This window comes from Trachypithecus francoisi, unplaced genomic scaffold (genome assembly GCF_009764315.1).
Source record: "Trachypithecus francoisi isolate TF-2019V2 unplaced genomic scaffold, Tfra_2.0 Lachesis_group0, whole genome shotgun sequence".
In the NCBI taxonomy this organism is placed as follows: domain Eukaryota; kingdom Metazoa; phylum Chordata; class Mammalia; order Primates; family Cercopithecidae; genus Trachypithecus; species Trachypithecus francoisi.
In genome coordinates, this window is record NW_022681453.1 from 87,941,895 (window position 1) to 87,956,943 (window position 15,049).

At 36.6% G+C, this 15,049-nt stretch overlaps 1 protein-coding gene across 1 annotated transcript in view; it reads left to right on the forward strand.

The window, feature by feature from the left end:
* Window positions 1-15,049, forward strand: part of IMPG2 (interphotoreceptor matrix proteoglycan 2) — a 109,331-nt gene that overhangs the window by 55,285 nt on the left and 38,997 nt on the right. The window contains exons 7-9 of the mRNA XM_033211434.1: window positions 1,494-1,655; window positions 5,683-5,741; window positions 7,752-7,772. Of these exons, the coding sequence (XP_033067325.1) occupies window positions 1,494-1,655; window positions 5,683-5,741; window positions 7,752-7,772 (242 nt within the window). The remainder of the gene's footprint in view (window positions 1-1,493; window positions 1,656-5,682; window positions 5,742-7,751; window positions 7,773-15,049) is intronic.

Sequence of the window (15,049 nt, forward strand, 5' to 3'; positions counted from 1 at the left end):
ATGGTGGAATTTATAGGAAGGTAAATTTGGGTTTAATATTAAGAACTTTCCAACCATGAAAGCATTTTTGAAGTGTAGTAGTCTGTGTTTGAAAGGCATGCTTCTTTCTCATCAGAGCCATTCGAACTGATGATAAGCAGCCATTTGTCAAAGATATTATGAAGAAAATTCAAGCATCAGAAGGAGTGGTGGAATCTTTGAGGTTCTTTCCCATTCTGAAGTTTTAAAGGTCTCTGACTGTATGATTCATCAGGGATGATAAATGATACAATGAAAAAAGCCCTGATATTCTCTTCCTGACTCTGTCATTGACATGCTGTGATTCTTTATGCTAGTCATTCATCCTATTCAATCCTGGTTTTCTTATGTATCAAAATGGAGAAACTTGGATTACATGCACTTAAGTGTATTTTGCATGTGATAATTATTACTGTAGTACTCTAGTAGTGATCTTCTACTTCCATCATTTTTTCTACCTTTATTAATTATTGAAATTGTTCTGTAAGAAACTGTTGTCTCTTCCCTTTCATTTATTTGTTTCATCATTTATTTATTATATCAGTATAGACTCATGGATATTTAATTTATTCTTTGGGTTATAATCCATTATTTATTGTTGCTTAAATTATTTCAGCTTTGGCCAGTAGAAGGCCTGGGTTTTTATGTTACAGAGTACAAAAAGTTTGTTGAATATGGGTTCAGGTTCCACATAGCAACTAACCTTTAAGAAATTACTGCTTGTTGAGTTAGGTATAGCATCAAAAAAGAATATCCACAGTTATCTGAAAAATCTAAATATATTCCTCCCTTCTCTGATAGATATCTGTGTGACCAGATTTTTTTCATGTATGTCAACTAAAACAACATATTGTAACTAATGGAATACAGAAGCAGATAGAAGAATACAGCTGTCTTCTATTAAGCAGGACATTAAAGAATTTGCAAAAATATAAACAATGTCACTCTTCTCACCATTTTTTTCTTTTGCAGAATATTTTCTTCATTTTTACATGAACTGAGATGATTATATTATATTTAAATGAATTAATATTTTTAAAATTTCTCTTTTAATCTTTTGTTTGGTAAATATGTATAGGTGTGACCCACATACATTGGATTCCTCAATGATTATTAAGAGTATAAAGGGCTCTAAGACAAAAAGGTTTGGAAACAACCCTTCTAGGCTATTTTCAGATGATAATTATAGCAGTCAACTATTTTTAAACTCACCTTGATGGTTTCCTGTGGAAAATATTCTACCTTGCCCTGAACTGTGCAATGTGTGCTCAAAGGAATGAACAAATGAATAGTAATTTCAGTATTGGCCTATGTCTTAAAGTCTACCCAATTTGTTCCAAAGTCAAATACGGTATAATAATGTTATCTTCAGAGGCTGCCTTTAGCACAGTTCTGACACATTGAAACAATCAATAAATGCTCTTTGATTTAATGAATAAGCCTTGGCATTTATTGTTCTTTCTCTGAAAATCCAGATTAGCAATGAAATTGAGAATGTGATAGAAGAAGCCACAAAACCAGCAGCTGAACAGATTGCAGAATTCAGCATCCACCTTTTGGGGAAGGAGTACAGGGAGGAACTACAGGATTCCTCCAGCTTTCACCACCAGCACCTTGAAGAAGAATTTATTTCAGAGGTGGGTGATTAAAGAAAAAAACAAAAAAACAAAAAAACAAGAGGGTATGCCTGCGATGTTAGTTTCCCATATTTACAACACTGTTTAAAGATAGGTTTAGGTTTCAAATTGTTTGTCTACTTGGTTCCTGGAGTGGTTACTCAGCCATTTCTTCAGAAAACTCTGTAAAAAGTCACAGGACAGATGAATTCTTTCACAGAAAGAAAAATCTTGCCATCTGCTAAAAAATAAATGCAATTTCCAACTTTTGCTGCACAGCCAAGGAAGAATGTGTCCTGTGGCACAGTTTTGACTTGAAAATATTTGAAGAAATAAGCTTCTCTAAGAAACTACACATACTGTATTGTTTTTCTTAAGGGAACATTACATTAATGTCTTTTAATTTCATCTTTAGTATTTTTTAGTTGAAAATTTTTGAATAGTTAACACATAGGTAATACCTGGTACAAAGTTTGGAGTCATAAAAGGGCATCCAGTGAAAAATAAATGTTTCTCCTATCCTTAGTTGGAGGTATTTTTAAAAAGGGATTTCTTTAAAGAATTGTGGATTAGACCATCCCATAACTTCACTTTCTGGAAAAATTCTATATAGGACTTAAACTCAAGATTTTTTCAGTCAAAAATGACCCATTGTCCCTGTCTAGTTTGCCTCTGCTTTTGTGCAGTAAGACATTGAATGCTCATCTACCCCTGTCTGTCAGATGACAGGGCACACCATTCCTTACTGTTTATTTTTTCCCATTCCTTCTTGACGGGGTTCTCCTTAGCCAAGTTTATCAATTCCATTACCTTAATTTTCTTCCCCAGATACTGTGTCCAGATGGGAAATAAAAATGTGCATCTCTCAGCCAAAGCATTATTGTAGCCATCAGACGTGGGAAGGGGAGGCCAGACAATTCATTTTCCTAGTGGTGTGGCCAAGTTGCAAGGCTAGATGGTATGTGGAAGAAATGTCAGCCAGGCCATGGCCACCTGGCATCAAAGAGTGTCTTGGGCTGGCCGTCTGGTTTTCTCTGTCCTTTGATTAAGGAACTTTTGATACAGTTTAGTGTTTGGGTAAACAATTGCATGGAATGACTGCAGATTTAGAGAAGCCCAATAAACACTCTGAAAAGTATCTTCATCAGGGACTTTATGAGGCAGGTAGCTAACTGAGTTGAGGTGATTAGGGGGTGTTGAAGGTTCTGGGTCTACCATGGAACACCTCCTTCTCTGGTCTATCTCCATACTCCCCGACCCCTTACCTGGAATGAAATGCCTACCAACAGTCACTTTGCGTGAAACAGCAGAGGCAGGGTATCATGTCTCAAACTGAAGGGGGTCCTCCAGCTCCCTCCCTTTAGGGCACCATCACACAGATTTTTCCCTCAGCTTCTCTGGGTATTACTGGAAGACACAGGGAGAAAGAAAGCCTGCTTGGAGGGGATGAGGTTTAGGAGCTATTAGTCTCTCTCTCTCTCTCTCTCTCTCTCTCTCTGTGTGTGTGTGTGTGTGTGTGTGTGTGTGTGTGTGTAAAAGGATAAAAAGTGGGGACATAATAGGTTTGGGATAAGACGAAGTACAACATCAGAGAGGGGAAGGTCATTGTGATGGACCTGGTAGTGTTGGTGCCTGAGGGCAGTGCCAGTGTCAGTGTGATCCTCACATAGTGCCTTGTGCTCCACAGGTGACTTTCTATTTGTTTGCTCACAGCAGCCGTGTAGGCAAGCATCTCCATTTTACAGATGAGGCTCAGGAGGCCAAATAACTTGTTCATTGTCATGTAGTCTCTCTAGGAACAGAAATGAAAATCAGGTCTCCTACTGCCTTTCAAAGTACTCCTTCTACAGAGTCCCCTTCCTTTTAATTAAAGGGAGAAGTTACAGTGAACCTTAGTTTTCCCAGTCCTGGTCCCAATTCTCAAGCATATTTATCATGAGGCAGGGAAAGAGGAAGGGGCAATGTAATGCAATGGGAAAAATATGGGCTTTGGTGTTAGAGAGATCTGGGATTGAATACATTCTGATTCAGTCACTCACCAAATGTGTGACCTTGGCCAAGTTAGTTAATATCTTATAATCTCCATTTTCTCATCCATAAAACAGGAATAATGTATTATCTCTTGGGATCGTCGCAGAGAATTGAAGTAAAGCAAAGCACCAGACATATTGCAGTCCTCAATACATTTTACTGACTATTAATATTGATGTTGAAGTCGAATGACTTCTTGCAACTGGATACCTATACATGTTTAGACTCCAGAGCTGGCAAAGCCTATGCTAAGATGGGATTAGTAGTAATGATAACATACAGTTGTACAGCATTTTTCAGTTAATGGAGTGCTTTTAGGTACATTTCTTTTAATCTTAAAATCAATATGGTAGGTGGGCAGGGAAGTATTAGTTCTGAAAAAAGAAGGCCTGTGCATGGACACTCTGCCAGCAGAAACAGAGCTGAGACTAACCGTCAGCCTTCTGATTTCTAGTCCTATGTCTTCTACCCCTCCCCACCACCCTACAAGAATTATAACAGTTTTTTATTTCCTTTCAGAGAGTAAAACAGGGCACATTACTATGGCCAAAGAGTTCCATTCTTTGGCTTTGGATTCTTTATTCTTAAGGCATAAAGATCTTCAGTGAACCACGATTTTTTAAAAATCCCACTCTCTTCATATGAGGACTTGGTTAAAAGCAGATGCCCAGAGATGTTGCCAAAGTCCATTAATTTATTTCCTTTGTTCTGATGTTGGCTCCATAGTGACTCATCTGCTGAGGTTGTCATCTTCTGAAATGTTACAGATTAAATGTTTATTTTTGTTAAAATATGCATTTGTGCCTAACCTTATTATTATTATTATTATCATTGAGATGGAATATGTCGCCCAGCCTGGAGTACAGTGGTGTGATCTCGGCTCACTGCAACCTCTGCCTCCCGGGTTCACACCATTCTCCTGCCTCATTCTCCTGTAGCTGGGACTACAGGCGCCCGCCCTGATGCCCGGCTAATTTTTTGTGTTTTTAGTAGAGACGGGGTTTCACTGTATTAGCCAGGATGGTCTCAATCTCCTGACCTTGTGATCCACCTGCCTCAACCTGATTGTTTTTACATCTTTAGTCCAATCTAGCATACCATTTTCCACCTCCAGTCACTAAGCTCATTTGGAGTTACATGGCTAGATTTTAAAGACTCAGTAATAAAACTGGCTCCTCCAGATGTGATGCTCATGAATCAGTCTTTGAACCAGCGGAGTTACCTGACCACAAAGCCCCTCATCTGAGTGTTCAGTGTGTTTGTGGTTCTCTTTCACTGTAGGAGCAGGAAAGAGATGCCACCAGCCACATTCACACTTATAGAAAACAAACACTGTTTGTCAGTGTGTGTGCTGTGGCCAGATTTCAAAACCAAACAATAACATTTAAAAATGCTATTACAGGCTTGTAATCCTAGCATTTTGGGAGGCTGAGGTGGGTGGATCACCTGAAGTCGGGAATTCGAGACCAGCCTGGCCAACATAGTGAAACTCCGTCTCTAGTAAAAGTACAAAAATTAGCCCGGCATGGAGGTGCACGCCTGTAATTTTAGCTGTTCAGGAGGCTGAGGCAGGACAATTGCTTGAACCTGGGAGGTGGAGGTTGCAGTGAGCTGAGATTGCACCACTGCACTCCAGCCTAGGCAGCAGAGTGAAACTCCATCTCAAGAAAAAAAAAAAAAAAAAAAAAGCTATTACACCTTCTTTTGAAACAATTTTTTTTTTCTCGTTTCTTCACATAAGGGAAAACCAGTGCTTTGCCAACAAGGAGTATGCTTTTTAATAATTTGGAAAAAATTAATATTAAAGCACATTAAAACCTTAAAAGACAAAATGAAAAAGAAAAATGTGGCAGTGCTTAGGTAAAATTTTTTCTTTCACTTTCTGACCTGGGTATGCCTAGGTAAGCGTCTAATAGTTGTGAACAGAGCACTTCTTATTCTACTCTTAAAAGCATTGTTTTCTATATATATTTCCATATTTCTACATAGTTATCATTTTTATTTGTATTTTTAACAGGTTGAAAATGCATTTACTGGGTTACCAGGCTACAAGGAAATTCGTGTACTTGAATTTAGGTAAATAGACTTGTTCTAAATATGCACATGTTCAGTAGCATTCTTTATTCTGAATGGAATGTCCATTATATTTATCATATATATTCTAACAATAAATGATTTGAATGCTGTAACTTAATGCTGTTTCTGGTAAATTAGCATTCTTGATGTTAGTTTTTCAGGTGAGGAAATTGATTTAGAAAAGACCAAATAATAACTCAAAGAGATATATTAGGTATAAAGTTGGCTAGGTTAAGAATTCAGGGTTTCATGTCTCCAGCTTGCTGCTGACAAGTTACGTAGGTCTTATTTGGCACTGATAGGAGCCTGAAGGCAGATGAGATGTGGCTCCAGTGTTTTCCTAAAGCTTGTCAGTGTGGTGATTTTGACATCTTGGTATGAGGCCACTCTGGAAGGGATGTATTAGTCCTTGTTTTAAACATAGCAGATCTGAGTAAACCAGACACCTCTTTTAAAGACATTTATTCCCTGCTTAAGACTCACAGTATAATACTTGTGAACATTTACTGAGTGAATACTTTACTGAGTGAATATTTTGTATTGAGTATGCCACATTGCTGAGCTCACTTAATCTTCAACCCTCTCAGGATAGATATTATTAATACTCATTTTTAAGAGGAGGAAACAGGTTTAAAGGGATGAAATATTAACCCAAAGTCAAGAGTTTGTAAACTGAGGTGGAGGAGGAATTTTGAAACAAAGCAGCTGACTTTATAGCTTTTCTTGCTCTGAACCTTCATGCTAGGCTCAATGCCATGATTTAGGTGATGCTATAGTCCAAGTTTAGATGTTATCCATCTCAACTTTGGCTTGTTCTTGACAAAACCTCTGAGTTTACCAGAAATAACAGCAAACACTTATATAGCATTTATAGTGTGCCAGACTTTATATATATATATGTATGTTTACACACACACTATTTAATTCCAACATCAATGCTATGAGATAGTTACGATGCTCATATTTTCCAACAAGGAAACCAGAGCACAGGGAATTTAAATAATTTTCCCAGTGTTGTTTAGCTAGTTAGTGATACAGATTTAGTGGAAAGAGGCCAAATATTTAAAGTTGACCTACTTACCTAGTCTCATATCATGACCACTAGCCCCCGTTCAACTTTAGCAGTTTTCAAACAGGATGCTGCCTCCAGTTGTAAGCTCAGATGAGAACCTGAGAATGTGAGGCCTTTGAAGGCCTCCCTTATTTGGCAGCACATGAAGGGCAACACAGTCTTTGTAGCCAACTTGCCTGGCTTCAAATCCTGCCTCTGCACTTCTGGCTGGATGCTTTTGGGTGTATTTCCAGGATTTAACTTCTCATTTGTATAAAAAAGACAATTTACCTTAATCCTGCTTTATTAAAAAAATGCTTTTGAAATACTGTCAGCAAATTATTTAGCGTCTTTGTTCCATGGTTTCTATACCTATATTATGAGGATACTAATAAATCTTAATGAAGATTAAATCAACTAAGTTTTGTAAAATGCTTAGCACAGTTCCTGGCACATGGAAAGTTCTATTTAAGCATCTACTACATAAAATAATAAATATTAAAGTTTGTGCAGTATCATATGGATTAGTCAGTCCTGACGTTTACCTAAACCCTTACTACTTTACAGTGTACCATCTGATTTTAATACTACATAACATGTTGTATCCCACAAAAGAAGGTTCCCAATTTTGTTAAAGCCAACAACTGGAGTTCTCTGCTGATTTACTGAAAAAAGTTTCTTTATGAAGAAATAACCATACGTGAATTGTTTTAAAGTATTTTTAAAATTTAGAAGAAAGTAAAGACCATGTCTTTAAAATAGAATGCTTTTTTCACCTTTGCTCACTTCCTTCAATCTATAGGAATTTGTCAGTATCTGATACTATGCAAGCATTTTTATTTAAGGAGGTATTTCAAAGAAATTCAGAGGAAATACACAAAGAACTTGCACTTTGATGAATGATGTGACAATAATACCTGTCTCAAACTCTGTTTAATATTTTCAATTTTTATTTTCAGGTCCCCCAAGGAAAATGACAGGTACTTTTTGGCACTTTCTCTAATATCCATTGAATTGGGAGATAGTTTAGTAAATATGGCAGGCCGTAGGTCCAGGGGAGCATAACTCAAATCTTATATCACTTCCAATATCACTGTCTGACTTTTTCAGATCAGGGTTTGTCAAACTTTTCTATTGAGAGTCAGGTAGCAAATAATTTAAACTTTGCAGGCCATAAGGTCTCTGTTGCAACTACTCAATTCTGCCACTATCAGGTAAAAGTAGACATAGACAATATATTGTAAATTAATGAGCTTTGCTGTGTTTCACTTTATTTATGGACATTGAATTTTATATAATTTTCACATGTCACAAAATATTGTTCTTTTTTTGATTTTTTTCAACTATTACAAAATGTAAAATTCATTAACTCATGGGTAGTAGGCTGGATTTAGCTCACAGGCTGTTTAACTTTATGTTCCTGGCCTATTTCACTTAACATAATGTCCTCCAGTCCATCCGTGTTGTTGTGAATCACAGGATTTCCTTCTTTTCATGGCTAAATAGTATTCCATTGTGTATGTGTAACTGAGCGGAGGCTTGGCTGCTCACTGCTTGCAAAGCCAGTAACAAGGACGATGTGCGGTGAAAGGAAAGTGACTTTATTTCCAAAGCTAGCAGTGGGGGAAGCGGCCAGCTTAACCTCCAGAAATGATTCAAACTTCAGGCTGGGATTAAAAAAGGAAACTTGCATTGGGAGGCATGCAGGAGGGGTGCTGGGTACAGTGTCTGCATGTCTTGTTCCAGTGGCTATCTCAAGCCATGGTCCACCAGGAGCGCAGCTGGCGTCATCTCAACAATGGCTGGGTTGTTGACTGTCTTGAGGTAATCTCTGGAATTTTGCAACTGGGTCTCCATGCTTGGTCTGTCTCAAGATTGGCCCCTGGAACTTCTAAGTAAGCATATAATTAGATATAATCATGCAGTTAAATAAATGTGCACGGGGGAAAGGAGTACATGGTGGGAGATGGTAGGAGGGAGTGAAGTTTCAAAGTATGTTTCAGGGCTGTATTTTAAAACTAAGGGGGAAAAGGCTCCTGCAGTTTGTTTCAAGGTTACGACTTGAGACTGAGAAGAAAGGAGAAAAGAAAAAATGTTTTAAAATGCATTTGGGGCCAGACGCGGTGGCTCACATCGGTAATCCCAGCACTTTGGGAGGCCGAGGAGGGTGGATCATGAGGTCAGGAGATGGAGACCATTCTGGCTAACACTGTGAAACCCCGTCTCTACTAAAAAATGCAAAAAAGTAGCCGGGCGCGGTGGTGGGCGCCGGTGGTCCCAGCTGCTCCGGAGGCTGAGCCAGGAGAATGGCGTGAACCCGGGAGGCGGAGCTTGCAGTGATCCGAAATCGCGCCACTGCCCTGCAGCCTGGACGACACAGCAAGACTCCATCTCAAAAAAAAAAAAAAAAAAAAAAAAAAAAGAAAAGGCATTTGGAAGCTAAACTACTTGGTTGCTTATGTATAACACATTTTCTTCATTCATTCATCTGTTGTTGGACACCCACGTTGACCCCATATCTTGGCTGTTGTGAGTAGTGCTGAAATAAATAAACATGGGTGTGTGGATATCTCTTTGATATACTAATTTCCTTCCCTTTGAATAAATGCCCAGTAGTGGGATTGCTGGATCATATGGTAGTTTCATTTGTAGTTTTTTGAGGAACTTCCATATTGTTTTCCACAGTGGCTATACAAGTTTACATTCCCGCCAGAAGTATGTAAGAATCCCCCTTTCTCTGGATCCTCACTAGCATTTGCTATTTTTTGTCTTTTTGATAATAGCTATCCTAACTGGCATTAGATGATACTTCATTTTGGTTTTGATTTGCATATCCCTGTTGATGAAGATGTTGAGCATTTTAAAATATATTTTTTGGCCATTTCTATGTTTTCTTTTGAGAAATGTCGATTCGGATCATTTGCACATTTTTAAATTGGATTATTATTTTGCTGTGGAGATATTTGAGTTTCTTCTGTATTCTGGATATTGATCTCATGTCAGATAAATAGTTTGCAAATATTTTCTCTCATTCTGCAGGTTACCTTTTCACTCTGTTGATTGTTTCCTTTGCTGTGCACAAGCTTTTTAGTTTAATGTGATTCCATTTGTTTATTTTTGTTTTTGTTGCCTATGCCTCTGAGGTCTTATTCATAAAATCTTTTTCAAGACCAAGGTCCTGAAGTGTTTTCCGAATGTTTTCTTCTAGTATTTGATAGTTTTTCAAGTCTGACATTTAGGTCTTTGATCCACTTTGAGTGGATTTTTTGTATAGAGTGAGAGCTGTGGGGTCTAGTTTCATTCTTCTGCATATGGATATCCAGTTTTCCCAGCACCATTCATTGAAGAGAGTGTCCTTCCTGCAGTATATGTTCTTGACACTTTTGCCAAAAATCAATTGGTTGTATATATGGATTGATTTCTGGATTCTCTATGCTGTTCCATTGATCTATGTGTCTGTTTTTATTGCTAGTACCAGGCTGTTTTGATGACTACAACTTTGTACTTTATTTGAAGTCTAGTAGTATGATACATACCTTCAGCTTTGTTATTTTTTCTCAGGATTGCTTTGGCTATTTGGGGTCTTTTGTGGTTCCATACCAATTTTAAGACTTTCTTTTCTATTTCTGTGAAGAATGTCATTGGCATTTTGATAAGGATTGCTTCAAACCTATAGATTGCTTTGAGTACGATGGTCATTGTAACAATTTTAATTCTTCTGATGCAAGAGAATGGGATGTTTTCCCATTTTTTTGTATCCCTTTTAATTTCTTTCATCAGTGTTTTGTAGTTTTTCTTTCAGAGGTCTTTCACCTGCTTGGTTAAATTTATTTTTACATATTTTATTTTTCTTGTAGCTATTGTAAATGGGATTGCCTTTTTTTTTTTTCCTCAGCTAAATTGTTGCTTGTGTATAGAAATGCCACTGGATTTTTGTAAGTTGATTTTGTATCCTGCAACCTTACTAAATTCATTCATCAAATCTAGGAGTTTTTTAAATGGAGTCTTCGGGTTTTTCTCAGTGTAAGACCACATGATCAGCAAACAGGGATAATTTGACTTCCTCTTTTCCAACTTGTATGCCTTTTATTTATTTCTTTTGCTTGATTGCTCTGGATAGGACTTCTGGTACTATGTTGAACAGCAGTGGTAAAAGTGGGCATTCTTGCCTTGTTCCAGTTCTTAGAGGAAATGCTTCCAACTTTTCCCCATGCAGTATGATGTTAGCTGTGGCATTGTCATATGTGGACTTTATTGTATTGAGGTGCTTTTTCTCTACCTAATTTTTTGAGGGTTTTAATCATGAAGGCATGTTGAATTTTATTAAATAGTTTTTCTCTATCATTATGATGATCATATGGTTTTTATTCTTCATTCTGCTGATGTGATGTATCATCCTTATTGATTTGCATATGTTGAACAATCCTTGCATTTCTGGGATAAATCCTACTTGGTCATGGTGTATTATCTTTTTGAGGGGCTATTGGATTTGATTTGCTAATATTTTGTTGAGGATTTTTGCAGCTGTGTTCATCAGGGATTTGGCCCTGTAGTTTTCAATTTTTGTCATGTGCGTGTCTGGTTTTGGAATAATTAAATTTTTCTGCTTTAATTTTGTGGAATAATTTCAGAAGAATTGGTATTCATTCTTCTTTAAAGGTTCAGTAGAATTCAGTGGTGAAGTCATCCGGTCCTGAACTTTTCTTTTTCAGTAGACTTTTTGTTACTGATTTAATCTTGTTACTTGTTGTTGGTCTGCTCAGGTTTTCTGTTTCTTTTTGGTTCAATTTTGGTAGGTTATATGTGTTCAGGAATTTATTTCTACTAGGTTTTCAAATTTATTGGCATATGGTTATTCATAGTGGTCTGTAATTATCCTTTCCATTTCTGTGGTATTTGATGTGATGTCTCCTTTTTCATTTCTGATTTTATTGGTTGGGTCTTCTATCTCTCTTTTTTTTGAATCTGTAGATTACTTTGAGTAATGGTAGAATGCTATAGACCATTAGTCTAGCTAATGGTTTGTTGATTTTTATCTTTTCAAAAAACCAACTGTTTGTTTTGTTACTCTTTTGTATATTTATTTTGGTCTCCATGTCTTTTATTTCTGCTCTGATCTTTATTATTTCTTTCCTGCTACTAATTTTTTGGTTTGGTTTGTTTTTGCCTTTGTAGTTATTTGAGATGCATTGTTAAGTTGTTTATTTGAAATCATTTTAGTTGTTTGATGTAGACATTTATTGCTATAAACTTGCCTCTTACTACTGCTTTTGCTGTGTCCCACAGGTTTTGGCATGTTGTGTTTCTATTTTCGTTTGTTACAAGGAATATTTTGTTTTTATTTTAAATTTCTTCACCCATTGATCATTTAAGAGCATATTGTTTAACTTTCCTTTATTTGTATAGTTTTAAATTTGTCTCTTGTTTTGATTTCTAGTATAATTCCATTGTGGTCAGATAAGATACTTGATATAATTTTGATCAAAAATTTTTTTTGAGACTTGTTCTGTGTCTTAACATATGGTCAATCATGGAAAATATTCCATGTACTAATGAAAACAATGTGTATTCTGCAGCTGTGCATCTGTTCAGTGAAATGTTCTGTAAATGCCTGTGAGGGCCACTTAGTCTGTGGTGCAGTTTAAATCTGGTGTTCCTTTGTTGATTTTTCTTTCTAGATGATTTGTTCTAGGGAGATAATGGGGTGTTGAAGTCCTCAACTCTTATTATATTGGGGTCTATCTCTCCATTTAGATCTAATAATAGTTGCTTTATATATCTTGGTGCTCCATTTTGGGTGCAGATATATTTATAATTGTTATATTTTCTTGCTGAATGGATTCCTTTATTATTATATAATGTCCTTCTTTGTCTCTTTTTTCAACTTTTGACTTGAAGTCTGTTGTTTCTAAGCATGGTTACTCCCCTTGCTTTTGGTTTCTGTTTGTGTGTGTGGGATATATGTTTCCATCCCTTCACTTTAGATCTTTATGTGTCTTTATAGGTCATGTAAGTTTCTTGTAGGCAGCATATAGTTTGTCTTTTTTTTTTTGATCCTTTCAGCCAGTCTATATATTTTAAATGGAGAATTTAACCTATTTAACTTCAAGGTTGTAATTCACAGTTGAGAACTTCTGTCATTTTGTTGTTTGTTTTCTAGTTGTTTTGTATATTCTTTGTTCCTTATTTCTTCTCTCATTGTTTATTTTTATGGTTGCTTTTATCCCTTCTTGTAGTGTGGGGATGAGTGCCAGGTGTCTCTAGTCAGCCATATTACTAATGTCACCCAGAATTGCTAACCTAGGTACAGTTTTCAAAATTATTCAGCATTGTCAGGAATTAACCAGCTGATAAAATTTATTTGTAACTTTTGGGTGTACTTATATTTTGAGCTGTGTATAAATGAATGTATAACACTGAAATAGTCTATAGGATATATAATATGCCGTTTCTCTCTCTCTCTTCATAAACATTTATATGCACATGAAGTTTTTTATTTGCTGTGCACCTCTTTTAAAATGTACTCATTATGTTAATTTAGTAGTATGCATTTGAAGTGAATCAACAACATATCCATCTGGTATACGCAATTTATATATTTAGCTTCAGGCTTTTTCAATATGTATCTGCTTCCTAGAAGAAGCTACAAAAGAAGAGATGTCTGAGTTTCTCCAAAATATCCTTGTTTTGGCTGACCATGATGAAATATGATAGCACTATTTTTAATTTTTAAAATATATATACATCAAATAACCAATCAGGGCATCTGAGAGGAGAGAATAAGAAAGGGTAAACTTCATCTCCACATGATTGATGTCTTTGGAAATAGCTGTCAGACACAGCAACTCTCCTCTGTATAGCAGCTGCCTGAGTCCAGTTCAGAAGATGAAAGATGATGATCCAGTGGTGGTGGTTAGTTAACTTGGAGTTGCTAAGTATGGAGAGCCAGCACAACTTTCTTCAATCAGATACTATTTATCTACCAGTATGTATTCTGCTTCTCATGAATTTCCTTGGCCTCTCGGTTTTCTTTTATTCTGTCCCTCATCCTGAGATATCTTTGTACTCCATTACCATGCCAGAACTCAGTCTGTTCTGGGTCACAGTGATGTTCTTGGCCCTCGAAATAGATGGTTTTCTGGTATCTCAAGCACTTGAGTTCTCTTTCCAGGACGAAAACATGGTAACAAAGTATAACATCTCTCTGAGGCATTTTATCTTCTTTAATGAAGTTATCTGTACTAGACAAGGTAGATTATAATAGAAGTATTATATTTAGATGTCCAATGGAAACATTGGGAGGCAAATAATATTTTGCCAATAAAGAATAACACCAGTAATCTATTCCAGGCTGCCTGATAGATTTCTTGATCCAGGAGCATTTCTCTTGATCTTTTCCCTATCATTTTAAAAGTCATGCAAGGCACATGGTAGATTCCCAGTAAATGCTTAACTCTCCTTGTCTGATTTTCTGCATAGCCTAAGAGCCAACTGAAGTACTAACTGACATAGCCTTTCCTCTGCCCTCTTTTTCTTCTTATAGTTTTTTTTTTTTTAATCTTAGAGTCATGTTTACACTAGAAGTAAGTTTAATAGGTTGTGCAAAAATCCCAAAAAGAAACCCACCTTTCTGGAGAGGTAGATATGGTCCATCACTCTAAGACTTGGAAGAGCATGCATATCCTTACAGAACTGGGCTATGGCCAGGAAACAATGTCTCTAAAATTATTAACCAGAAGATACAAATATATGATGCTAATATGAATGTGCTTTAGAGTTAAAAATTGCTCTGTTATATTTAGAGTCTGAAAATGCTTCAGATTAAGTCAGGCATATCATGTACTGTTGTTTAAGTGACATGCATTCAATTGTCTTATCTGCCTACATTAGGGAACAGAATCGACCATTTGTTTCTTCATTATTTTCACAAGTCTGTATTGAACTACTATGAGCCAGACATTGTGCTAGATGGTGGGGACATAAAACCAAAAAATAATTGTGCTTATAAAGTTGGTGGGGTGATAGAACATGAGCATCAATCACGTCTTCATGTTAAAAAGAAGTTTCCCTGGGAGATGACAGCTAAGCTGAAGTAAAAAAGAAATAGCCAGGTGAAGAAGGTATCTGTATGTATGTGTACATGTGTATGTGGAAGATATAAGGGCTGGGAGGTAATAACAGGCATTACAGAGAGAAGGAAATGTATGTACAAAGATCCAGAAACAGAGCAGGTGCCTATCGTCTGCGAGTCTATCAG